This window comes from Rhinoraja longicauda, chromosome 9 (genome assembly GCF_053455715.1).
Source record: "Rhinoraja longicauda isolate Sanriku21f chromosome 9, sRhiLon1.1, whole genome shotgun sequence".
NCBI classification, from domain to species: Eukaryota; Metazoa; Chordata; class Chondrichthyes; order Rajiformes; family Arhynchobatidae; genus Rhinoraja; species Rhinoraja longicauda.
This window is the reverse complement of record NC_135961.1, coordinates 57,632,155-57,658,925: the sequence shown is the minus strand read 5'-3', so window position 1 is coordinate 57,658,925 and position 26,771 is coordinate 57,632,155. Positions and strand designations below refer to the sequence as shown.

Genomic DNA, 26,771 nt, shown 5'->3' with positions numbered 1-26,771 from the left:
TTTGTCTGAATATATTCAGGTCAACATGATGGAAGATTCCAATGTTTCTTCGCCTGCACTTTAGTTTGGCCATAGAACATTGAACAGTACAGAACAGGAACGGCCCCTTCGGCCCACAATGTTTGTGCCGAACATGATGTCAAGTTAAACCGATCTTGTTTGTCTGTACATGCTACACATCCCTCTATTTCATAAGTTCATCATTTCCTGCACTTCCATGTGCTTATTTAAAAGACCCTTAAACGCCACTATCATATCTGCCTCCAACAGCACCGATGACAATTCATTCCAGGCCCCCACCACTCCCTGTGTGAAAACAATTGCCCCACGCATCTCCATTAAACTTTCCCCCCCCTCACTTCATAGCTATTGGCCTCCAGTCTTGAACATTTTTGCACCCTGGGAAAACAACTTGCCACACGCATCTCCGTTAAACTTTCGTTATTCCTCACTGATAGGAAATTCTGGAAGCTATGGGCCAAATGTGGGACTTGTGCAGATGGGACATCTTGGTGTGCATGGGCACGTTGGGCCGAAGGGCCTGTTTGCCTGCTGTCTGACTCTCTGACTTCGCCAGCATGCCGCGGACCACATACATACCAGTGTGTGCGGAGGAGAGTTAGGGCTCCCTTTCTGAGGAGACATCACCGTCCGCACCACTGCTGGCACTGGGATCATCCTTGCTGCGAGAGTAACTTTTCTCCTTGGTGTACTCCGAAGGTACTTTAGTTCTTGTCTTCTCCTTTCTCTGCTGCTGCTTTTCCAATTTTGTTAACTGTAGGGACATAAAAGAGAGGTTTATCACATACGGGCCTTCTGTGCAACAACAGATTGTCCGTCTCTTCAGATTTAAGCAGTAACCTTGGGCAACATGGGTCTTTGCAACGATCTATTCAATGAGCGTAGGACGGAACTGCAGATGCTGGTTTAAACCGAAGACAGGCACAAAGTGCTGGAGTAACTCAGCGGGACAGGCAGCATCTCTGGAGAGAAGCAATAGGTGACGTTTCTGGCCGAGACCCTTCTTCAGGCTGAGAGTCAGAGGAATCTAGCCCACAGCCAACAATGTCAAGTCAAGTCAAGTCAAGTCAATTTTATTTGTATAGCACATTTAAAAACAACCCACGTTGACCAAAGTGCTGTACATTTGATTAGGTTCCAATAGAAAAAAAATGAAAACATACAGTAGCATGCAAACAGTTCACAGCGCCTCCTCAATGAGCCTCAAATGCTAGGGAGTAGAAATATGTTTTGAGCCTGGACTTAAAGGAGTCGATGGAGGGGGCAGTTCTGATGGGGAGAGGGATGCTGTTCCACAGTCTAGGAGCTGCAACCGCAAAAGCGCGGTCACCCCTGAGTTTAAGCCTAGACCGCGGGATAGTGAATAGCCCCAAGTCGGCCGATCTGAGGGACCTGGAATTATAGAGGGGGGTTAGAAGATTTTTGATGTAGGGGGGGAGTGTCCATTTAGGGCTTTATACGTGAATAAGAGGAGCTTGAAGTTGATTCTGTACCGTACAGGGAGCCAGTGGAGAGAGGCCAGAATCGGGATGATGTGGTCCCTTTTACGGGTACCCGTCAGGAGTCTCGCTGCGGCGTTTTGGACCAGTTGCAGGCGGGACAGGGAAGATTACAATGGACCATTGTAACCTTTTTGAATGTCTTTCAGGAGCCACAGTTTAAGAATAAGGGGTAGGCCATTTAGAACGGAGATGAGGAAACACTTTTTCAGTCAGAGAGTTGTAAATTTGTGGAATTCTCTGCCTCAGAAGGCAGTGGAGGTCAATTCTCTGGATGCTTTCAAGAGAGAGCTGGATAGAGCTCTTAAGGACGGCGGAGTCAGGAGGTATGGGGAGAAGGCAGGAACGGGGTATTGATTGAGAATGATCAGCCATGATCACATTGAATGGCGGTGCTGGCTCGAAGGGCTGAATGGCCTACTCCTGCACCTATTGTCTATTTGTTCTAAATCTCTGTATGTCACCTACAATATCTCTCGTTTCCCTTTCCCCGACTCTCAGTCTGAAGAAGGGTCATGACCCAAAATAGCACCTATTCCTTTTCTCCAGGGATGCTGCCTGACCCGCTGAGTTACTCCAGCTTTTTGTGTCCATCTTCGATCTGTTCAATGAGCCAAGTTGAGATTGAGTTCAGTTTATTGTCAGGTGTACAATAAACTAAACTCAACTCAACTAAACAGTGAAACGTGTACACGTGAAACAGGTTGAGTGAAAAGCTTTTGTTGCGTGCTAACCAGTCAGCGGAAAGACTATACATGGCTACAATCGATCCACGATAAAAGGAATAACACGAATAGCGTTGAGTTGGGATTCTCTCCTTGGTTAAATATGAACCATCAGATAATGTAGGAAAATAACTGCAGATGCTGGTACAAATCGAAGGTATTACAAAATGCTGGAGCAACTCAGCAGGTCAGGCACCATCTAGGAGAGAAGGAATGGGTGACGTTTTGGGTCGAGACCCTTCTTCAGACTGATTGAGTCTGACTCAGACTGATTCAGTCTGACTCAGCAGGTCAGGCAGCATCTAGGAGAGAGGGAATGGGTGACGTTTCGGGTCGAGACCCTTCTTCAGACTGATTCAGTCTCGACCCGAAACGTCACCCATTCCCTCTCTCCTAGATGCTGCCTGACCTGCTGAGTTACTCCAGCATTCTGTGAAACCATCAGATAATGGTGACTTACTTTCAGCTTATTCTAAGGGAAAGCATTGCCATCCGTTTTCTGAAGACGGGTCATGACCTGAAACAAAGCCTGTCCACAGATGCTGCCTGACCCGCCGAGTTACTCCAGCACTTTGTGTTTTGCTCAGGTTTCCAGCATCTGTAGTTCCTTGTGTCGCCATCCATCCCTTGTTACTGCCCCTGGACTGGATTATTTTTCCCCTTCTTTCCCCACCTCTTCCAACACCAGCAAACTCTGCGAGGAGCCGCTGCCTCCCAGCTTTGGTCGCCCGGATTCAATCCTGCCCTCTCTGTGTGGAGTTTGCACGTTTTCCCAGTAACAGCATGGATGTTCTGGCTCGCTTTCGTATGCCGACGATTTGGTCCTTGGTAGGTTTATTTGCGGCTGTAGGTTGTGCGTTGATACAGAATGAGGGAGAACGAAAGGAGCTCGAGTCCGATTCATGCAAATGCAATGTAAATTATTTGCCGTTGTATAAGACGTTGGTGAGGCCACATTTATAGTATCGTGTTCAGTTCTGGGCACAACGTTATAGCAAAGATGGAAAGGGAACAGAGAAGATTGACGAGGATGTTGCCAGGACTAGAGGGTGTGAGCTATAGGCAGAGGCTGAGTAGGCCGGGACTCTATTTCTTGGAGGGCAGGAGGATGATGGGTGATCTTGTATAAAAGAGTGTGTATAAAATCATGAGAGGGACAGATCGGGTAGATGCACAGAGTCTCTTGCTCAGAGTCGGTGAATCGGGGACCAGATGATATAGGTTTAAGGTGAAGGGGAAAAAGATTTAACAGGAATCTGAGGGGTAACATTTTCACATAAAGGGGTGGTGGGTGTATGGAACAAGCTGCCAGAGGAGATAGTTGAGGCAGGGATTATCCCAACGTTTAAGAAACAGTCAGACGGGTACATGGATGGGACAGGTTTGGAGGGATATGGACCAAACACAGACTAGTGTAGCTGGGACATGTTGGCCGGTGTAGGAAAGTTGGGCCGAAGGGCCTGTTTCCATACAGTATCCCTCTATGATTCTATGACTCTAAATGGGTGGTTGATGCTCAGCATGGACTCAGTGAGCTGAATGGTATGTTTCCATGTTGCACTAATAATAAATAAAGACTGCACACAACTTGATAGGAATGATGGAAGACCCCACAAGAATTGCTGCTGTGATATCAAACCTCTGTGATATCATAATTATTATTGGTTTTGATAACTTAATGGAGAGCCTCATGTGCAAGCTTACCAAATCCCTCCACTTATACCTGCATTAGATATTATTACAATTCCTTTTAAAGTGATCCAGCAGATTCATTATTTATTGACTGGACAGAAAACTAATCAATATCCATTTTCGTGATTCTAAATTTAGCCTTGGATAGAATACTCTTTCAAATTTGATCATCAATGGCCATCAATATTTTCTCTCTCTCTCTGGTAATAAGCATCTGCCTTTGTCTCTCTGGGTAATTTTACACTTATGCTGGGAACTGTAATGTCTTAGAGTCAAAGAGTTATAGAGTCTTACAGCGTGGAAACAGGCTCTTCGGCCCAACATGCTCATACCGGCCAGCATGTTCCATTTACGCTAGTCCCACTTCCCTGCGTTTAGCCCATATCCCTCTAAACCTGTCCTATCCCATGTACCTGACTGATTGCTTCTTAAACATTGCGACAGTACCTGCCTTGACTACCTTCTCCGGCAGATCGTTCCATAACACACCACCCTATGTGTGAAAAGGTTACCCCTCGGTTTGCTATTAAATCTTTCCCCGCTCACTTGAAACCCATGTCCTCTGGTTCTTGATTCCGCTACTCAAAAGGGAAGACAAAACCGTTAAGAAAGAAGAGACAGAAGTGACAAAACAAAAGACTAGACAAAAGGACATAGGTTTAAGGTGAGAGGGGAACGATTTAAGAGGAGGAACCCATGGGGCAAGTTTTCACACAGAGGTGGGTTTATGGATCGAGCTGCCAGAGGAAGTAGCAGAGGCAGGTACTATAACAGCATTGAAAATACATTTGGACAGGTACATGTGGGTAGGACAGGTTTAGAGGGAAACTAGACCAAGTGGACCCTTTGGGCCCAAACATCTCCTGCATTGGTGCAGCACCCTCTCCTTCCTCCTCTCCCCCCCCCCCTCTCCCTCCCCTTCCCCTCCCTCCCCTCCCCTCCCTCCCCCCTCCTCCTCTCCCTCCCCTTCCTCTCCCTCCCCTCCTCTCCCTCTCCCTCCCCCTCTCCCCCCTTCCCCCTCTCTCCACTCCCCTTTCCCTCCCCTCCTTCCCCTCCCTTTCCCTCCACCCCCTCAATCCCCTTTATCCTCCCTTCTCCCCCCTCCCTCCCTCCCCCCTTCCCCTCCCTCCCTAGGAGAAAGATTTAAACTTTAAAATGTGAATAACTTTAAAAATATAACACCGATTTCAATGAAGCTTCTTCCATTAGCACCAAAGGGACGACGGTGAGTAAGGTGGGCCTAAAATTGTCGCGCTATCGTGTACCGTTTTGGCTGCAGTTCAGGAACAAACAAACAAACAAACAAACGAGAGCTTGAGTATATAGATAGATGTGCCATACATGGGCAGGTGGGACTAGTGTAGATGGAGCAGTTTGGTCAGCATGGGCAAGTTGGGCCGAAGGGCCTATTTCGGGCTCTAAAATGCTTCTGATCAACTCGGTTGTTTATTAATCTAAACCTATTAAAAATAATTCCATCACAAAGCTTTTAAGGATACAATTAGTGCAGTTCTTCCTTTGCAACCCCATTGAACTAAGAGTGAAGGATATGATCACCACCACTTCCTGTGGTATTATATTAAAAATCATTGCACCATTTTCTCGCCATGTTGCAATAGCTGCTGATTTAATGGTGAGCTCCTCCAATGAACATCGAGTAACAGCACGGTCATTAATGGATCACTGGCAGCTTCAAGTGGAGGCAACATTTTGGATGATCAATGGAAATCACAGCATACAAGAGAACAGAGACACTGCATAAAACGACTTGACTTTGTATCAAGATGAGACCCAGGCCTGGTAACAAAATAGGAACAAAGAACTGCAGATGCTCCCCGTGACCTGCGTGGGTTTTCTCCGAGATCTTCGGTTTCCTCCCACGTGCAGGTATGTAGGTTAATTGGCTGGGTAAATGTAAAAATTGTCCCTAGTGGGTGTAGGATAGTGTTAATGTGTACGGGGATCGCTGGGCGGCGCGGACTTGGTGGGCCGAAAAGGCCTGTTTCCGCGCTGTATATATATGATATGATATGATATGATATGCTGGTTTATACCGAAGGTAGACACAAAGTGCTGGAGTAACTCAGCGGGTCAGGCAGCATCTCTGGAGAAAAAGAATGGGTGACGTTTTGGGTCGTATGTTCATAGATTCTAGGATCAGAATAAGGCCATTCAGCCCATCAAGTCTACTCCGCCATTCAATTATGGCTGATCTATCTTTCCGTCTCAACCCCATTCTCCTGCCTTCTCCCCGTAACCCCTGACACCCGTACCAATCGAAAATCTGCCAATCGCCACCTTAAAAATATCCCCAGACTTTTCCACCACAGCCACCCTCATTCACCACCCTCTCTGACTAATGAAGTTCCTTCTCATCTCCTTGGTAAGGGTAGTTCCTATGACCTCTGGACCCAGACTCTCCCACTCGTGGAAACATCTTCTCCACATCCATTCTATCCAGGGCTTTCACTATTCGGTAAGTTTCAATGAGGTCCCCTCTCACCCTTCTAACCTCCAGCGAGTGCTGAAGAAAGTAAGCATGCAGGTACAGCAGGCAGTGAAGAAAGCCAATGGAATGTTGGCCTTCATAACAAGAGGAGTTGAGTATAGGAGCAAAGAGGTCCTTCTGCAGTTGTACAGGGCCCTAGTGAGACCGCACCTGGAGTACTGTGTGCAGTTTTGGTCTCCAAATTTGTGGAAGGATATTCTTGACATTGAGGGCGTGCAGCGTAGGTTTACTAGGTTAATTCCCGGAATGGCGGGACTGTCAAATGTTGAAAGACTGGAGCGACTAGGTTTGTATACACTGGAATTTAGAAGGATGAGAGGGGATCTTATCGAAACGTATAAGATTATTAAGGGGTTGGACATGTTAGAGGCAGGAAACATGTTCCCAATGTTGGGGGAGACCAGAACCAGGGGCCACAGTTTAAGAATAAGGGGTAGGCCATTTGGAACAGAGATGAGGAAAAACTTTTTTAGTCAGAGAGTTGTGAATCTGTGGAATTCTCTGCCTCAGATAGCAGTGGAGGCCAATTCTCTAAATACATTCAAGAGAGAGTTAGATAGAGATCTTAAGGATTGCGGAGTCAGGGGGTATGGGGAGAAAGCAGGAACGGGGTACTGATTGAGAATGATCAGCCATGATCACATTGAATGGCGGTGCTGGCTCGAAGGGCCGAATGGCCTACTCCTGCACCTATTGTCTATTGTCTATTGCAGGCCCAGTATCAGTATCAGCGACCCGTAGCAAGCCGCCGCACGCTTCCGACCACGTGTATTCAATGCATTTCGACTCAGGATCTCAAACTCTCAGGGTCGGGACCCTCCTTCACAGGGTCGGGCTCCTTCGTCAAACTTCGGAGTCTGCACTTTGGGGGACAAAGAGCAGGCCGGCCCCTCTGTGACACCATGGCCGCGCGCTCCCGCTCCTTGGAGGCCAGGAGAGCGTGACTCATTGTACGAGCGACCCTCAGACAGAGTCTGAAGAAGGGTCCCGACCAGAAACGTCACCCAAAATAATCTCCTCCTCCTGTCACGCATCTATTTACCAACAACATGCTTTGCAACAGAGTGGTAGAGCTACTGCCTTAGGTTCGATCCTGAGTACGGGTTCTGTCTCTACGGGGTTTGTACGTTCTCCCCCCGTGACCGCGTGGGTTTTCTCCAGGATCTCCGGCTTCCTACTAAGCCCCAAAGACGTGCAGGTTTGTAGGTTGATTGGCTTCGGTAAAAATTGCAAATGGCGCGTAGAATACAGGTGCTCCTCAACTTACGATGGGCTTACGTTCCGACAAACCCATCGGAAACCAAAAATATTGTAAGTCGAAATGCATTGAATACACGCGATCACGTGGTCGGACGCGTGCGGCGGCTTGCTACGGGTCGCTGCCGTTTGTACCATCGCAAAGTCGAAATATCATAAGTCGAAGCATCGTAAGGCTGGGAGCACCTGTAGTGCTAGTGGATTGCTGGTCAGGGGATCGCTGGTCAGGGCGGACTCGGTGGGCCAAAGGGATTGACCCGAAACGTCACCCATCCCTTTTCTCCAGAGATGCTGCCTGTCCTGCTGAGTTACTCCAGCTTTATGTGTCTATCTTTGGGATTGTTTCCGTGCTGTCTCTCTAAAGTCTAAAGTGAAGTCTGAAGGCCAGTGAAATGCACGCAGTGCAGCAATTACGGGGAAAAAATACATCACAGCTTTGTCCCTGAAAGCACCAGAGGAAATCACAAAGAACGTTGTTAGGAATTAATAAAGTCATCACTCTGCAAAGACTGAGGGGGTTTCAGGCAATTGGAATTGATTTCTCGTGTCACAAGAAATGGATCTCAAAATTTAACAAAATCAATGTAATTGTGAATCACTCATTTAAGAGTGTCAGGGTGCAATATCCACACGGCTTATACCATGCCGACATGCAGAGTGGTTTTCTGACGGCTTTGACAGACACCATCACTTTTCTCACTTGGTCAAGCGTTCTGACTCTTTGTGTTCTCCGCCACTCCCTCGTACAGAGAACCGGGGAAGCATTGGGTGAAATGGCAGTAGAGTCGCTGCCTTACAGCGCTTACAGCGCCAGAGACTCTGGTTCCATCCCGACTACTGGTGCTGTCTGTTTGGAGTTTGTACGTTCTCCCCGTGACCGCGTGGGTTTTCTCCAGGTGCTTCAGTTTCCTCCCACACTCCAAAGACGTACAGGTTTGTAGGCGTCGGTAGAGATTGTAAATTGTTCCTAGTGTATGGGGATCGCTAGTCGGCACGGACTCGGTGGGCCGAATGGCCTGTTTCCGCGCTGTATCTCTAAACTAAACTAAACAAAACTATCCGGGACCTTTGGCCCACTGAATCCACACTGACCATCGATCACATGCTCACACTAGTTCCAAGTTATCCCACGTTCACATCCACTCCCGACATACTGGAGGCAATTTGTTATAGGGAGAAGAACGTGCAAACTCTACACAGAGAGCTCCCAAGGTCAGGATCGACCCTGGGCCTCTGGCGCTGTGAGGCAGTTGCTCTACCAGTTACACTGCTGTACCAATCCAGAAGGCAAATGGGGTCTAAGATGAACTGAATAATGGGATCCACAACTGGCTTGGTGATAGGAGGCAGAGGACAGTGGAGGTTGTCGTCTTTCTGATTGGGATTCCGCTTTAGAACATAGAACAGTGCAGCACAAGAACAGGCCCCCTTCGGCCCACAATGTCTGTGCCGTGCATGATGCCAAGGCCAACTCCTATCTGCCTCCACACAATGCATATCCCTCCATTCCCTGCATATCCATATGCCTTTCTAAACGATTCTTATATGCTACTGTTAGATCTACCTTAACCACCGTCCCTGGTTCCATACACTCACCACCTTCTGGGTAAACAAAAACTTGACTACTCATCTCCTTTAAACTTTGCCCTTCTTACCTTAAATGTATACCCTCCATCCTGGAAAAAAATGTTCTGACTGTCTACGCTCTCATGCCTCTCATGTTCTGTGCCTCTCATGATTTTATATACATCTATCAGGCCTACCTGCAACCTCCGGCGTTGCAGCGAAAACAATCCACTTGGCTCCAACCTCTCCCTACAGCTAATACCCCCTAATCCAGGCATCATTCTGGTAAACACAAAATGCTGGAGCGACTCATCAGAACAGGAAGCATCTCTGGAGAGAAGGAATATGGATGTTTCGGATTGCGAGCCTTCAGAAGAAGGGTCTGGACCTGAAACGTCACCCATTCCTTCTCTCCAGAGATGCTTCCTGTCCCGCTGTCACTCCAGCATTTTGTGTCTATCTTCGGTGTAAACCAGGGTCTGCAGTTCCTTCTTACATACTTCATTCTGGAAAACCTCTTCTGCACCCTCTCCAAAGCCTCCACTTCCTTCCTGAAATGGGGTTGACCTGAACTGCGCACAACACTCCAAATCCGGCCGAACCAAAGTCCAATAAAGCTGCATCCTGACTTCCGGACTGTTATACTCAATGCCCTGACCTATGATAAGGTCACCTTATCGACCTGACCGGTCAACTTTAAAGATCTGTGGACACACACCCCAAAGTCCCTCTGTTCCTCCACACCACTCAATATCCTCCCATTTGTTGGAAGCGCTCTCCTCCTGCGCTGTATATAAATCAAAGCTTTCTCATTTTTATTATTCTGACAGATGAATATTGCAAGCTGCACAGATGAAAGAACGCCTTTGGAGGAATTTTGACTTGCCTTTGCTAAAATAAGCCCAGTGATGCAATCAGTCACCACAGTAACAAATATATCTTTAGTGTGGCGTGGAAGCAGGTCCTTCGGCCTACCAAATCCGCACCGACCAGTAATCACCTGTACCCTGCACTATCCTACACACTAGGGACAATTTACAACTTTACCAATTAACCTACAAACCCGTACGTCTTTGGAGTGTGGGGGGAAACTAGAGCACCCGGAGAAAAACCCACGCATTCACAGGGAGAACGTACAAACTACGTACAGACAGCACCCATAGTCAGGATCAAACTTGGGTCTTTGGAGCTGTATGGCAGCAACTCTACCAACAGGCTTAAGAAAGTTAATCACTTTTCTTCCTAAATAAGACAACTGAAAAGGCAGATCTGCAAAAAGTGGCCAAATAAGTGTTCATACAAGGCTAACAGCACGGAAAACTGCCATATTTATCTTCAGATAACAAAATCAAAGTGCTTGCCATCGTATGTGGTACAAACTCCGTACATATAGCACCCGTGGTCGGGATCAAACCTGGGTCTCTGGCGCTGTCAGGCAGCAACTCTACCGCCATGCATCGCCCATTCTATTTAAAAATTATCAGCCCTTATTCCACCGCTCCTCATTTCGCCCAAACTTAACTTTAAACGCAACTTAATATTGTATGTTCTTTTTTAGTACCTGCACTGATGTACAGTATTTTGGTCAACTTAGGTTGTGTTTAAATGTGCTATACAAATAAAATTGACTTGACGACTTGACTTAATCTCTCACACGTGCCCATCAATTCCCCATTTAATTCTTCTTGACACTAACTTTATTTACAGCGGCCAAGAAAGAGCCCGTGCAGTTACAGGGTGAAGGTGCAAACTCCACAGACAGCAGCGGAGGTCAGGATCGAACCTCCGTCACTGGAGCTGTGAGGCAGTACCACTACTTCCCGGACTTCCTGCTCTCCTTGTTCTGGATTCCAACACCATGCTTTCATCATTATAACCACCTGAATGAGATTGCCTCTTAATCCATTAACTTCAAGGGAAATAAGTTAAACCTTTGAACCTTATTCTCCCTCAGGATTTCAATCTTTTAATAGACAATAGACAATAGGTGCAGGAGGAGGCCATTCGGCCCTTCGAGCCAGCACCACCATTCAATGTGATCACGGCTGATCATTCTCAATCAGTACCCCGTTCCTGCCTTCTCCCCATACCCCCTGACTCCGCTATCCTATTCCGATAATTCTAACTCATAAACCAACCTCCCTTCCATTGACTCCATCTACACTTCTGCTGCCTCGGCAAGGCCTGCAGCATAATCAAGGATGAGTCTCACCCCCCCGGTCACTCCCTCTTCTCCCCTCTCCCATCAGGAAAGAGGTACAGAAGTGTGAAAACGCACACCTCCAGATTCAGGGACAGTTTCTTCTCAACTGTTATCAGGCAAGTGAACCATCCTATCGCCAACTAGAGAGCAGACCTGACCTACCATCTACCTCATTGGAGAGAGACCCTCTTTAATCTTTAATCGGACTTTACCTTGCACTAAACGGGACTGGAGCGGGACTTGAACCGGCGATCTTTTATGTTACAGGCCGAGAGCACAGTACACTGAGCCCTAATTGACAATCAATGGTGAGCAGAACATACCAGGTACAAAATGGCATGCAGCATTGATGTGACTTGCGGTAAACACTTCATGGATTCCCCGGTGCCAGACGTAAGGACAGAGAGACCCGCCGCTGAATTTAACTGGCCTCTCGTCACGATGTGACTGGTGTAATGATGCTTCACAAGTATGTGCGCTTATCACGCACAGCAAGTGCCTGAGCAAGGCAAATCCAAAGATAGGCCCCAAGTGCTGGAGTAACTCCGTGGGTCAGGCAGCATCTCTGGAGAACATGGATGGGTGGCGTTTCGGGTTGAGACCCTTCTTCAGACTAAAAGACGTATAAGATTATTAAGGGGTTGGACACATTAGAGGTAGGAAACATGTTCCCAATGTTGGGGGAGTCCAGAACAAGGGGCCACAGTTTGAGAATAAGGGGTAGGCCATTTAGAACGGAGATGAGGAAAGACTTTTTCAGTCAGAGAGTTGTGAATCTGTGGAATTCTCTGCCTCAGAAGGCAGTGGAGGCCAATTCTCTGAATGCATTCAAGAGAGAGCTAGATAGAGCTCTTAAGGATAGCGGAGTCAGGGGGTATGGGGAGAAGGCAGGAACGAGGTACTGATTGAGAATGATCAGCCATGATCACATTGAATGGCGGTGCTGGCTCGAAGGGCCGAATGGCCTATTCCTGCACCTATTGTCTATTGTCTAAAAGCAGGGGATGGGGGAAGGTGGAGAGGCCTGGCCTTGTGCAGAAAGGAATTACAGATGCGGGTATAGACCGAAGATAGATGCAGGTCAGGCAGCGTCTGATAGGTGACGTTTCGGATCGGGACCCTTCTTCAGACTCAAAGCAAGCGGTGGGGTTGGGGATGTAGGAAAGCCTTTTCTCCAGAGATCCTGCCTGGGCCGCTTGGTAGATCTATGAACATTGAACTCTCTAATTTTAAGTTTGTTCATCTCATGCTCCCCTCCCATCTCCCTCCTTGCCCCCTTCCTCCTCCTTAGTCATTTTACCACTGAAGAAGGGTCTCGACCCAAAAGGTCACCCATTCCTTCTCTCCAGAGATGCTGCCTGTCCCGCTGAGTTACTCCGGCATTTTATGTCTATCCCCAGTTCTCCACATTGTTTCTCTTGAGATCACACCCTTAGCCAACATTTAACCGACCAGGCAATGCTGTGTCTGAGGACATTTGTGGCTGCCCCTGATTGTTCCTCGTCTTTTCTCACCTCCAGCTCTTCAAATCCCCCCCCCCCCCCGAGTTTCAATCTGAGGAAAGGTCCCGAACCAAAATGTCACCCATGCATTTTCTCCAGGGATGCTGCCAGACCCGCTGAGTTACTCCAGCACTTTGTGTCTATCCATGGTATAAACCAGCATCTACAGTTCTTTGTCTTTACAAGGGGGAATCCTAAAGGTGGTTTTCAGAACAACAGAGATACATGGAAGAAATAAAGCCAGCTGTGGCTCAAATGGTGACCAAGACAGCAAAAGGAAAACCCAAAGGGCTGTGGCACGCTCTGGAACTGTTTATTGTTCTCTGAACTCCTGGCTTGTGGTGTACTGTGTCGTGATCAAGAGAACTTAGATAAAAATAGTTTGGGGCAGCACAGTGGCGCAGCGGTAGAGTTGCTGCCTTACAGCGCTGCAGACCCGGGTTTGATCCTGACCACGGGTGCTGTCTGTACGGAGTTTGTACGTTCTCTGCGCGTGGGCTTTCTCCGCAATCTCAGATTTCCTCCGACACTCCAAAGACGTACAGGTTTGCAGGTTAATTGGCTTCGGTAAAAATTGTAAATTGTCCCCAGTCAGTAGGAGAGTGTTAGTGTGCGGGGGATCGCTGGTTGGAGCAGAGTGGGTGGGCCTAAGGACCTGATTCCTCGCAGTATCTCTAAACTAAACTAAACCATCCTCCTCTCCCCCAAGTTCCCAGATAAGAGCTCGTGGCAGCCAGCAATGCATGAAAATCATCACTGCACCGCAATTTTATTTTATATACAGACGTGTTTCTTGGGCCTGAAAGGTTTCCATGGTTACCCCGTGATTCACCTGCTCGAGGAGGTCTGATTAGTCTTACACTTGAGAAGGTCACGGCATTGTCCACTTGTAACTTGGTCTCCGTCACACTATCCCAAGGGTGACGGCAACGATGTCTGATGAGCAGTTTCACCTCACCTTCAACTGTATGAGGGTCATCGGCAGCAACGTACTTTAGTGACTTTCCAGGTGCCATGAGAGTTTAGTTTAGAGTTCAGTTTAAAGATACAGTGTGGAAGCAGGCACTTCGGCCTACTGAGTCCACACCGACCATCGACCACCCGTACAACGTTATCCCATTTTCGCATCCCAGATACTAGGGGCAATTTACAGAAGCCAATTAACCTGCGAATTGTTTAGGAATGTAGGTGGAGAGGGAGGGGAGGGGAGAGATAGGTGCAAGCAAAGATACTAGAGGAGTAAGATGAATCACTCCGCCTCTCGCAGTGTAATCAGTGTTTTGGGGGAACAGCATGTGTGATGATACCATAAAAATGCAGAATATATCTCATCTGTCAATTCACAGATTTTTGTTATTTAAAAAAATATATATTTCTGCAAGTTTCTGCCTACTAAAATGGCGCCATGGCGTACTACAATTTTTAGGGTCAAGTGGTCTATCTTGCTCTGCTCTATTATCTTTGGGTGCAAGGACAGCAGTTCTCAGGGGAAGGGTATTGGGGGGGGGGAATAGAAATGGGGGGGGGGTTCTAGGGTTGTTGGGTGAGCCAGGGTTACTCCAGATAATGCATCTCTCAGGAAAAGGCTGGATTCGACTAAGGATGAGGCTGAGGTCATCTGAGAACGAGCAAAACCATATCAAAGCGGACGTGTGCCTCAGCGTTGTAAAGCAGCAAGCAGGGTCCTGTGACTTCAGAGATACAGTGTAAAATCTGAAGAAGGATCCCAACCCAAAACGTCACCTATTCATCTCCTCCAGAGATGCTGCCTGACCCGCTAAGTTACTCCAGCACTTTGTGTTCCATGCACTCGGCAAGTGTTCCATGCACTTCCATGCACCATGCACTTTAGGAAGTTTCGTTTAGTTTAGTGCAGAGATACAGCGCAGAGATAGGCTTTTTTGCCCCGCTGAGTCCGCGCCGACCCGCGATCACCCCGTATGGTAGCACTTTCCTACACAACAGGGACAACTTACAATTATTTTAGCGAAGCCAATTAACCTACAAACCCGCACGTCTTTGGAGTGTGGGAGTGTGGCGGTAGCGCAGCGGTAGAGTTGCTGCTTTACAGCGAATGCAGCGCCGGAGACTCAGGTTCGATCCTGACTATGGGTGCTGTACTGTAAGGAGTTTGTACGTTCTCCCCGTGACCTGCGTGGGTTTTCTCCGAGATCTTCGGTTTCCTCCCACACTCCAAAGACGTACAGGTATGTAGGTTAATTGATTGGGTAAAATGTAAAAATTGTCCATAGTGTGTGTAGGATAGTGTTAGTGTGCGGGGATCACTGGGCGGTGCGGACTTGGTGGGCCGAAAAGGCCTGTTTCCGCGCTGTATCTGAAATATGAAATATGAAATATGAAACCGGAGAACCCGGAGACAACCCAGGCGGGTCACAGGGGAGAACGTGCAAACTCCGTGAAGACAGCACCCGCAGTCAGGATCGAACCCGGGTCTCTGGCGCTGTCAGGCAGTAACTCTACCGCTGCGCCACCGTGCCGCCCCAAACTAATTTTATCTCGGTTACCTTGATAAAAAACGCCGGTATCACAACGCATGTTGTACAAAGCAAGCACGGAATTCACAGAACAATAAACAGTTCCGCAGCAACACAGCCCTTTCCTTGCCTTTCATTATAAAAACTTAATTAGGGAATAAATTATTTAATTCCAAAAAGCTCAAAGGAACAAGTTCTTCTAAGAACTTGAGATAGTGAGGAAACCTGAAGGAATTAGGCAATAGACAATAGGTGCAGGAGTAGGCCCTTCAAGCCAGCACCACCATTCAATGTGATCATGGCTGATCATTCTCAATCAGTAACCCGTTCCTGCCTTCTCCCCATACCCCATACCCCCTGACTCCGCTATCCTTAAGAGAACTATCCAGCTCTCTCTTGAATGCTTTCAGAGAATTGGCCTCCACTGCCTTCTGAGGCAGAGAATTCCACAGATTTACAACTCTGACTGAAAAATATTTCCTGCCTCTAACGCGTCCAACCCCTTAATAATCTTATATGTTTCAATAAGATTCCCTCTCATCCTTCTAAATTCCAGTGTATACAAGCCTAGTCGCTCCAGTCTTTCAACATATGACAGTCCCGCCATTCCGGGAATTAACCTAGTAAACCTACGCTGCAGTAAACCTAAGTCTCCATTAATTTGGAGACCAAAACTGCACACAGTACTCCAGGTGCGGTCTTCACTAGGGCCCTGTACAACTGCAGAAGGGCCTCTTTCCTCTTGTTATGAAGGCCAACTCCTCTTACTCAACTCCTCTTGTTATGAAGGCCAACATTCCATTGGCTTTCTTCACTGCCTGCTGTACCTGCATGCTTCCTTTCAGTGACTGATGCACTAGGACACCCAGATCTCGTTGTACGTCCCCTTTTCCTAACTTGAAAATAACGAGTAATTAATTCTGGGAGGAGGCAGAAACACTGATAACCTACTTGAAGCAGAAATGCTATCATCAACAGAATGGTCTTTGGATTAATGGCCTTAAAAATAAGTGCAATTAAGAGACGATTATGTGCTCCATGACTAAAGGCACAACAACTTCACAGCGGCGGGAATGAGCTACGATTGTCAGTGTTCTGTCACTACGGAGGCACAAGAGACTGCAGATGCTGGAATCTGGAGCAAAAGGCAAAACTGCTGGAGGAACTCCGCGGGTCAGGCAGCATCTGTGAAGGCACAGCTTGCAGCATATCGTGGCTTTCCATCTGGACAATCCCACATTGGAGAAGGTGGAGAAGAATAAGGGGTCGGCCATTTAGGACTGAGATGAGGAAAAATGTTTTCACCCAGAGAGTTGCGAATTTGTGGAATTCTCTGCCACAGAAGGCAGTGGAGGCCAATTCACTGGATGTTTTCCAGAGAGAGTTAGATATACTGTAGCTCTAAGGGCTAACGGAATCAAGGGATATGGGGTTAAAGAAGGAACAGGGCACTGATTCTGGATGATCAGCCATGATCAGATTGAATGAGGTGCTGGCTCGAAGGGACGGATAACCTACTCCTGCACCTACTTTCTGTTTCTAATGTGCTTTTAATTCAGATTATCAAAGTAGAACATAGACCCTCATTGATATACCCAAGGTTACGTCCTACATTAGTCATGCTACGCAAGTCAGAAACAGAAATAACGTGGAGACAACGGGGGAGCTCCGACGTGGAGACCATGGGAGAGCTCCGACGTGGAGACCACAGGGGCAGATTCGACGTGGAGACCATGGGTCAGTTCCGACGTGGGGACCACGGAGGAGCTCCGACCTGGAGACCACGGGGGAGCTCCGATGTGGAGACCACGGGGGAGCTCCGGCGTGGAGACCACGTGGGCGTCAGTGGGCTTAAAGAATGTGGACTTACGTAAGTGCGAGTTTACGCATGTCACCTATTACTTAAGTCGGGGAGTGCCTGTATTACGCCTAAATATCCTTTGCTTTTTGTAAAACCTCCTCAGGAACTCCTTGCGGAGGTAGAACCTCCTCAACCTCCTTATTCCTGTCCTAACTCCCACCGTGACATTTCTCTTCCTATTTCTCACCCCTAACCCAACAGTTCAGCTGCTGCCCCGTCTCTGGCATCTTCCTTGCCTCTGTTTCCTCATCTTCATTCACTTGCCCCATTCGATCTCTCTAAATCCAGCCCTGCAGCCCAGTGTAATCTCCAAACAAGGAACACTTCATCGCCTTGCATCTCTTCATTTAAGTATACGCCACTGATGCCCCAGAATCTGTCTCAGTGCCCCAGCTATCTAAAGTCTAAAGTCAAACTTGATGGCATCCTGTGGTACTTACGTTACATTTCTAGATTTATAGATATGAATATATACATTTGTAGATAAATTTACAGATATGAAAAGTGGTGAATCTGTGGAATTCATTGCCATAGATGGTTGTGGAGGTCAAATCATTGGGTATTGTTAAGGCGGAGAGTGACATATGATTATTAAGGGTGTCAAGGTTTACATGCAGAAGGTAGGAGAATGGGAAATGAGAATGAGAGGGAAAGATAGATCAGCCATGATTGAATGGCAGAGCACTCAATGGACTGAATGGCCTAATTCTGCTCCAATGACGCGTATACTTATGAATCATATCCTTTTCTTCTTCCCCAATGATGCTGCTCTGTTGCTAACATCACAAGCCTTAGTTAAAATTCAAGCAGAACATTTTTCTCTCCAGACATATAAATGCTAAGAACAAATTTAATTACAAAAGCTCTTATTGCAGTATTTGGTAATATAGCTTCTGGTCACAATTTACAAGTCATTAGTAGCGTGATTCACACCTAATCTTGACTGGGGCAGGATTACCACAAATCCGACTTCCAAATCATAGAGTCTGCAATGTGGCAGTGATAATGGTAAGAGTGGGCGGCACAGTGGTGCAGCGGTAGAGTTGCTGCCTTACAGCGCCAGAGACTCGGTTTTAATCCTGACTGTATTGTGCTGTCTGTATTGCATTCACCCTGTGACTCCATGGGTTTTCTCCGAGTGCTCCATTTTCCTCCCACGCTCCAAAGACGTACAGGTTTGCAGGTTAATTGGCTTTGGTAAAATTGTAAATCGTTCCTAGTGTGTGGGATAGTGCTAGTGCACCGGGTGATCGCCGGTCGGTGGGCTGAAGGGCCTGTTTCCGCGCTGTATCTCTAAAGTCTAAAGACATGCAGTGCAGCCAATTAAATCTATAGAAACGCACATTGAAGGCACAGGTGCGTAAAGATAAAGGCAGTTAGAAACATAGAAACATAGAAAATAGGTGCTGGAGTAGGCCATTCGGCCCTTCGAGCCTGCACCGCCATTCAATATGATCATGGCTGATCATCCAACTCAGTATCCTGTATCTGCCTTCTCTCCATACCCCATGATCCCTTTCGCCACAAGGGCAACATCTAACTCCCTCTTAAATATAGCCAATGAACTGGCCTCAACTACCTTCTGTGGCAGAGAATTCCACAGATTCACCACTCTCTGTGTGAAAAAAAACCATTTTCACCTCGGTCCTAAAAGACTTCCCCCTTATCCTTAAACTGTGACCCCTTGTTCTGGACTTCCCCAACATCGGGAACAATCTTCCTGCATCTAGCCTGTCCAACCCCTTAAGAATTTTGTACATAAAATGTAAAACAGTACAGCACAGGAACAGGCCCTTCGGCCCACAATCTCCGTGATTTGCAACATGATTTGCAAACTGCGAACAGCCATGGACAGAAATGCGGTAAAGATCCAGATAACATTTTTGTTCTTTTATAATATGGCTAAGGGATAAACATTGGTCAGAACACTGTGCTTAACTTCTTCTGTGTGTAACCTCCGCTGCGCGTAAACTTGGGACCTTTTACATCCTCGTCTGGGATTCAGGTTAAACTTTCAACTGGGAAAAGACACCTCCAACAATCCGTCCTTCCAGCGAGAACGTCAGCCTGGATTTTGGGATTCTGGATCCTGGAATAAGACCCCCGGCCACAGCTGTGTAGGAAAGAACTGCAGATGCTGGTTTAAATCAAAGATAGGCACAAAATGGTGGAATAACTCAGCGGGACGGGCGGCATCTCTAGAGTGCAAGGAATGGGTGACGTTTCAGGTCGAGACCCTTCTTCAGACTGATCAATTTGAAGAAGGGTCTCAACCTGAAACGTCACCCATTCCTTCTCTCCAGAGATGCTGCCTGCCCCGCTGAGTTACTCCAGCATTTTGTGTCTATCCTGCCCATAGCTGCTTGGCCCAGAGGCAAGTGTGCTAACGAATTCGCCACAGCTGTCACTGATTATTATGAATACATCACATCAGGCTGATTAAAGGGATTACTTTTGCCTCACGCAGCACACATATGCTTCTAACATATTAGTAAGCCATCCAAGCTTAGCTATAAGCTATGGGCATGAGTGACATGCAAGGCTATGGTGCAATGGATAATGGTGTGGATGTCCACTGTACCTCATAGAGGCCCAGTATTTGAACTAATGGACATGTTGAGTCTACAATGGTAAGGTTAGGCAACATAATGAAGGGCATACGTTCACACGTTATAGGGGCAAAATTTGGCCCATTGTGTCTACTCCGCCGTTCAATCATGGCTGATCTATCTTTCCTCTCAACCCCATTCTCCTGCCTTCTCCACAAAACCTTTGATGCCCTTACTCATCAAGAACTTATCAATTTCTGCTTTAAAAATACCCAAAGACTTGGGCTCCACAATGGCAATGTGGCATCTGCATTCTATGGCAACAAATTCACCATCCTCTGGCTAAAGAAATTCCACCTCATCTTTCTAAAGGTAAGTCCTTTTATTCTGAGGCTGTGCCCTCTGGTTCTAGACTCTCCCACTGGTGGAAACATCCTCTCCACATCCACTCTCTCTGGGCTTTCATTAAGTTTCAATGAGGTCCCCCCTCCTCCTTCTAAACTCCAGCGAGTACAGGCCCAAAATCATCAAACGCTCATCATACGTTAACCCATTCATCCCCGGGATCGTTCTCATAAACCTCCTCTGGACCATCTCCAACACCAGCACATCCCTCCTCAGATATGAGGCATCTTTAAAGTGAAGACTGGACACTGAATGGGCATATAATGGACAAATGAAGTTTAGCTCAGACAACCACCTGGCAAAACTATTATTGGTAAAGCAAGTACAAATTTTTAAATGACGAACATTTTCACAAAATGCATGATTCCAAGTTTATATTTTGCTTTATACTTTAGAGATACAGCGACGGAAAAAAACCCTTCGGCCAACCGACCAGAGAACACCCCGTGCGTTAATGCAATCCGACACACTAGGGACAATTTACAATTCGAATACAAAATAAGGGTGTGGTACCTCAGTGGCCGAGTTACCAACCCAGAGGCCTGAACCACTGATCTGGAGGCACAGGTTCAAATCCCGGCTCCGCTACTGGAGAATTTAATGTCAATGAATTAAAGTAAATGTGGAGGAAGGGACTGCGGACGCTGGTTTACACCGAGGATAGACACAAAATGGTGGAGTAACTCAGCGGGACAGGCGGCATCTCTGGAGAGAAGGGATGGGTTGAGAAGAAGGGTCGCGACTCGAAACATCACCCATTCCTTCTCTCCAGAGATGCTGCCTGTCCCGCTGAGTTACTCCAGCATTTTGTGTTTAAAGTAAATGGTTTATTGGTTTTATTGTCCCAAACAAAAATAAAAGCACCTCGAGACACTGCGATGGAACGGTAACGGAGGTATTTGTGCTCTCGGCTCTGTGAAGTGAGTCTTGAGAGGCAAGGCTTTTAGCAATTATGCCGTAGTTTTGAGTTTGAACGATGCTGAGGTGACTGCGATATCTTCGGGATCCCAATAAATGATGTGCTTGTAAGAATAACTCACCACAGGATATTCTCCAGACAGCAGAGAAAGTTAAGAGGTCATTTGAAAAAAAAAATTTACAACCATGAAGGTTTTAGAAAACCAGAGCAATGTGCTGAAGTATCGCAATAGGTGGATCGTACACTCGACTTTCAGAACAATAAGGCAAATACAAAGTGTACACGTAACTGTGTACGGCCAAGTTTCAACCCCATTGCTAGTTTATCTTGGCATCATGCTCAGCACAGACATTGTGGGCCGAAGGAACTGTTCCTGCGCAGTCCTGTTCTATGTTCTAGTTTTATGAAACTCCATTGGGAAAATAACTCATCCAAACATGGCTAACTAAAGAGGTTAAAGTTAGTAATAATAATAATACATTTATTTTATATAGCACTTTTCAAGATACTCAAAGACGCTTTACAAAGCAAAGAAGACATAAAAACAAACAAACAAACAAAAGATTTGTCCTGACGGAGAAGCGGCGAACAAATAGCGCCAGCGTCCTCTCACATCAGGGTCCGGCAGTAGACAACAAAGAACACAAGACACACAATTACAATTTAACACAAACAGCCATCACAGTGATTGCTCCAGGCACACCCTCGCTGTGATGGTAGGCAAAGAAAAGTCTTATCTCCTCCTCATTCTTCTCCCGTGGTCAGGCAGTCAAACTGCTGCCTCGAGGCTCCCGACTTTTGAAGCCCCCGCCGGGCGATGGAAAGTCCCAGGCCGAGCCGAGCAGGCCGATGAAGGTCCTGAGCCCCCACTGGGCGATGGAAAGTGCCGCGGCTGAGCCGCGCAGGGCGATGGAGGTCCTGCGAACGGGTCGATTGAACCTCGCGCTTCTGGGGCGGTCGAAGCTGCTACGGCTGGAGCTCCCGAAAGCCGGTCGCCAGCCAGGGACCTGTGAGCTCCCGATGTTGCGGTCTGCAGGGCCCACGGCCGAAGCCTCCGAGATGGTAAGTCCAGGCCCTGCGACCGGAGTCTTCAAGGTCGATCCCAGCTGGAGGCCGCCGACTCCACGGTGTTAGGCCGTAGCACGAACGGAGATACGACACGGTAAAGGTCGCATCTCCGTTAAGGAGGAGATTCCTTAGTATACATGAGCTGCCAATGATTTCCTTCAAATGGAGTGTGCAGAATTGTACAGTCTGTACAATTGTGCAATTAGATGGCATTAAAAGGTATCTTAAAACATCGCCAAGTTTCATAGTAATTCTGAGCACTGAGTTTTTACAAACAGGCAAAAGATGAGCAATAATTCATTAATATAGTACAATGGAAGAAGCAACATTGGAAAAAAATGGAGATAAGACACAAAATGCTGGAGTAACTCAGCGGGTCAGACAGCATCTCTAGAGAGAAGGAATAGGTGACATTTTGGGCCAAGACCCTAATCCAGACTTCAGGTTTGAAGTGCTTCCAGCAGATGTAATGGAGGATAAGTAAATATGGGAGAGAATATTCATTTGGTCAGTCTGATCTGATGCCACAACCTGTAGCAATGTCTAACAGCAGGGTGCACACACTCAGTGTGCCGATATGGCCCTCCTCTTGAATCAAGAGAAGATACTTTGTACAGAAGATAAGACACAAAATACTGGAGTAACTCAGCGGGACAGGCAGCATCTCTGGAGAGAAGGAATGGGCGACGTCTCGTGTCGAGACCCTTTTTCAGACTGTACAATTCTGCACACTCCATTTGAAGGAAATCATTGGCAGCTCATGGCAGGAGACATACCTGGGAAATAAATGGTATCCTTTCTACAGCATGTACTTTAATCAAAGGATTCAGGAGTTCACTAATATTCAAAATCAAGATATATTTTTTTTAAAGTCTGAAGAAGTGCTCATAAGTGATAGGAGCAGAATTAGGCCATTCGGTCCATCAAGTCTACTCCGCCATTCAATCATGGCTGATCTATCTTTCCCTCTTAACCCCATTTTCCTGCCTTCTTCCCCATTACCCTGACATCCGTGCTGATCAAGAATCTGAAAATATCCATTGACTTTGGCCTCCACGGCCTTCCGGCACGAAACGTCACCCATCCTTTTTCTCCAGAGATGCTGCCTGACCCGCTGAGTTACTCCAGCATTTTGTGTCTGTCTTCGGTAGAAGCCACCATCTGCAGCTCCTTCCTTCACATCTTGTCCGCTCCACTGCTGAAATCGTCTCAGGGTGGGTCTACTCTGATGAGGTTCTCCTCCTCTCCCTGCAAGATCCTCTCTAAAGCTCCCCCTCTGTGATTCCTAGTGCTCCACGATCAGTCTGAAGAAAACGCCACCCCATCCTTTCCCTCCAGAGACGCTGCCTGACCCGCTGAGTTACTCCAGCATCTTGCGGTGATCTTCGTATTGATGACCATCGGATTGACGACAGCTGTTGATATCTAGGTCCTAAAAATATTGATCGATGTGGCATTCTCCGTTGCTGATCTGGACCAGGTGCCCCAGTCCGAGATTACAGAGTGTTTTTTTATCAAGCTGTCAGGGCCACTGCAGTACAGATGACGGTCTCCGACAAGATTTCAAACAAGCTTGCAGATGGAAAGCGATTGCAATAGATTTACTGTACAATCCAGTTCAATCTGCCCTGCTTTTGTTCCCAGTGAGGTGGAAGACCTTCATGTCAGGGCTGCAGATTTGTTATTACAAAATCCACTCGCCGAAAGTATTAGGGGAAGAAAACGCTATGATTACAGAAAATGTGCGCTGCACAAACAACCCCCAACACGTGGGTGGAAGGTCTCTCTCTCCCTCTCTCTCTCTCGCTCCCGGACAATTGAATCTTCCACGACAAATGGTATTTGGGAAAGGAATGGGAGCGCTGTTTGGTAAGAGCTAAGCTGGGCTATTTCATAATAAGGCCGCATCGCATTCTCTATGTGAAAGCAAGCCATTAATATCATTATTTCCTCACACTCACACTTCAGTTTAGTTTGGTTCAGAGATACGGCGAGGAAACAGGCTCTTCTGCCCACCGAGTCCGCGCCGACCAGCGATCCCCTCACACCGACACTATCCTACACACACCAGGGACAATTTACCATTATAACCAAGCCAATTAGCCTCCAAACCTGAACGTCTTTGGAGTGTGGGAGGGAACCGGAGATCCCAGAATAAACCCACGCAGACAGGCATCCTTAGTCAGGATCGAACCCGGGTCTCTGGTGGTGTAAGGCAGGAGTTCTACCGCGGCTTCACCGTGCCGCACACTTGAATAAGCTCCTCACATGGCAACCTCCATAGTCCGAGGACTTTTCCCAGCAGAGGAGGTGACTGGAGGAGACTCACTGTGATGGATGTTTATTTTGTTTGGTGTTGGTTTATGATTGTATGTGTTACTGCATATTTTTATTGCTTATTTTTATTGTTGGACTGTGGGTAATCTTTCATTTCACTGCACATTTATGTGTATGTGACAAATAAATTGACTATTGACTATTATGTTATGGCTGCACAGTTGCGAGTGGGTAGAGTTGCTGCCTTACAGCGCCAGAGACCCTAACCTCCGGTGCTGTCTGTCTGGAGTTTGCTCGTTCTCCCTGCGACCGCGTGTAGCTTTCCTCCTGCACCCCAAAGACGCGCAGGTTTGCAGGTTAATTGGCTGCTGTAAATTGTCCCAAGTGTGAAGCATAGAACTAGTGTACGGGGCAATTGTTGGCCGGCGCCGACTCAGTGGGCCGTAGGGACTGTTCCCACGCTGTACCTCTACACTAAACAAATCACTTGGCTGGACATTTAAACATGGCGGGCACAGCTACTGGTGAGACAGCTCAGCCACGTGCCACCAACCCCGCTTAGCTCGTTGCGAAGAGAGTACGACCACCTTAAAGCGACTCGCTAGCACGTGGATGGGGAGCAGGGGTAGGGCAGCTGGATCGATAATTACCTCGGTTCAATGCGGACCTCCGCTGCTGTCCGAAAGGAGTTTGCAAGTCATAGAGTGATACAGCATGGAAACAGTCCCCTCGGCCCAACTTGCCCACACCGGCCAACATGTCCCAGCTACACTAGTCCCGTTTGGCCCATATCTCTCCAAATCTGTCCTATCCATGTATGTCTGAAGAAGGGTCTCGACCCGAAACATCACCCATTCCTTCTCTCCAGAGATGCTGCCCTGAGTTACTCCAGCACGTGGTGTCTATCTTCGGTTTAAACTAACATCTGCAGTTTCTTCCTACACATGTACATGTCTGACTGTTTCTTAAACGTTGGGATAGTCCCTGCCTCAAGACAGTCTGAAGAAAGGTCTCGACCTGAAATGTCACCTATTCCTTTTCTCCAGAGATGATTTCTCCAGAGATGATTTCTCTAGCGGCCTGCTGAGTTACTCCAGCACTTTGTGTCTAACTTTGGTATAAATCAGCCTCTGCAGTTCCTCCCTACACAGTTGGGTCTGATTGTACTTAATCATAACAATCCATTGACAGTCACGTTGCAACTCACGTGTCTGTATTTTCTGGACTGCAGGTCGATGATCAGAATGGCAGGTGTAAATAAATCAGCTCCAAGACTGTGGGCAAAGGAGGATTGCTATCTCAGAGCATTAGCAACACTTGGACAAAGCTGAACTAGAAATCACAGGGTGATTTTTCACCGCATGCAATAAACGAGGGCACCAAAGCAGTCTCCCCTCTCCAGGAGATACAAATCTGCCGTATAATATCCCCCCGTGGGGAAAGCCAGAACAAGAAGATACACAGAAACAGAAAAATAGGTGCAGGAGTCGGCCATTCGAGCCAGCACCGCCATTCAATATGATCAATGGCTGATCATCTAAAATTAGTACCCCATTCCTGCTTTTTTCCCATATCCCTTGATTCCTTTAGCCCTAAGAGCTAAACCTAACTCTCTCTTGAAAACATCCAGTGAATTGGCCTCCACTGCCTTCTGGGGCAGAGAATTCCACAGATTCACAACTCTCCGGGTGAAAAGGTTTTTCCCCATCTCAGTCCTAAATGGCCGAACTCTTATTCTTAAGGGTAGGGGCCTGGCCTACCGCGCCCTCGAGGTCGGCTGCGGGAGGCACAAAGGAGGACGGGCGAGGAGAGGAGCGACGGCTGGAGGCCCTGCAGCAGCCTGGGGCTCGCCTGGATCGGTAGCCAGTCATAAGACCTAGAGCGCGCACTGGACTTTTGAAAATGGCGCCAAGGCCTGGCGCCTCTTGCAATGCAGTCTCGGCGGAGTATTTCTGTACAGTTTGCGAATCGGGGATTATGCTTAGGTACGGAAATACTTTACTGAACTGTGTGTAAGAAAATAATTTCACTGTGCGTTTGGACCTGTGACACAATAAAGCACCACTGACCATTGAACAATGTACAGATCCTAACCCAGGTTGGGACAGGACAACCCAAACAGTTTGTACGTCAGAAATGCCGTCTCCTGGCGACATCCTTAAATATAAACAATGACCAACCAAGGCCAATGCGTCATTAAACCAGGCCATTTTAAGGTCATAA

At 47.4% G+C, this 26,771-nt stretch overlaps 1 protein-coding gene across 1 annotated transcript in view; it reads right to left on the bottom strand.

Moving 5' to 3' along the window:
* The window catches only part of dtd1 (D-aminoacyl-tRNA deacylase 1), a 102,547-nt gene that overhangs the window by 19,158 nt on the left and 56,618 nt on the right, over positions 1-26,771 (bottom strand). Inside the window, exon 5 of the mRNA XM_078405583.1 lies at positions 601-775. Within this exon, the coding sequence (XP_078261709.1) occupies positions 620-775 (156 nt within the window). The 3' untranslated portion in view covers positions 601-619. The remainder of the gene's footprint in view (positions 1-600; positions 776-26,771) is intronic.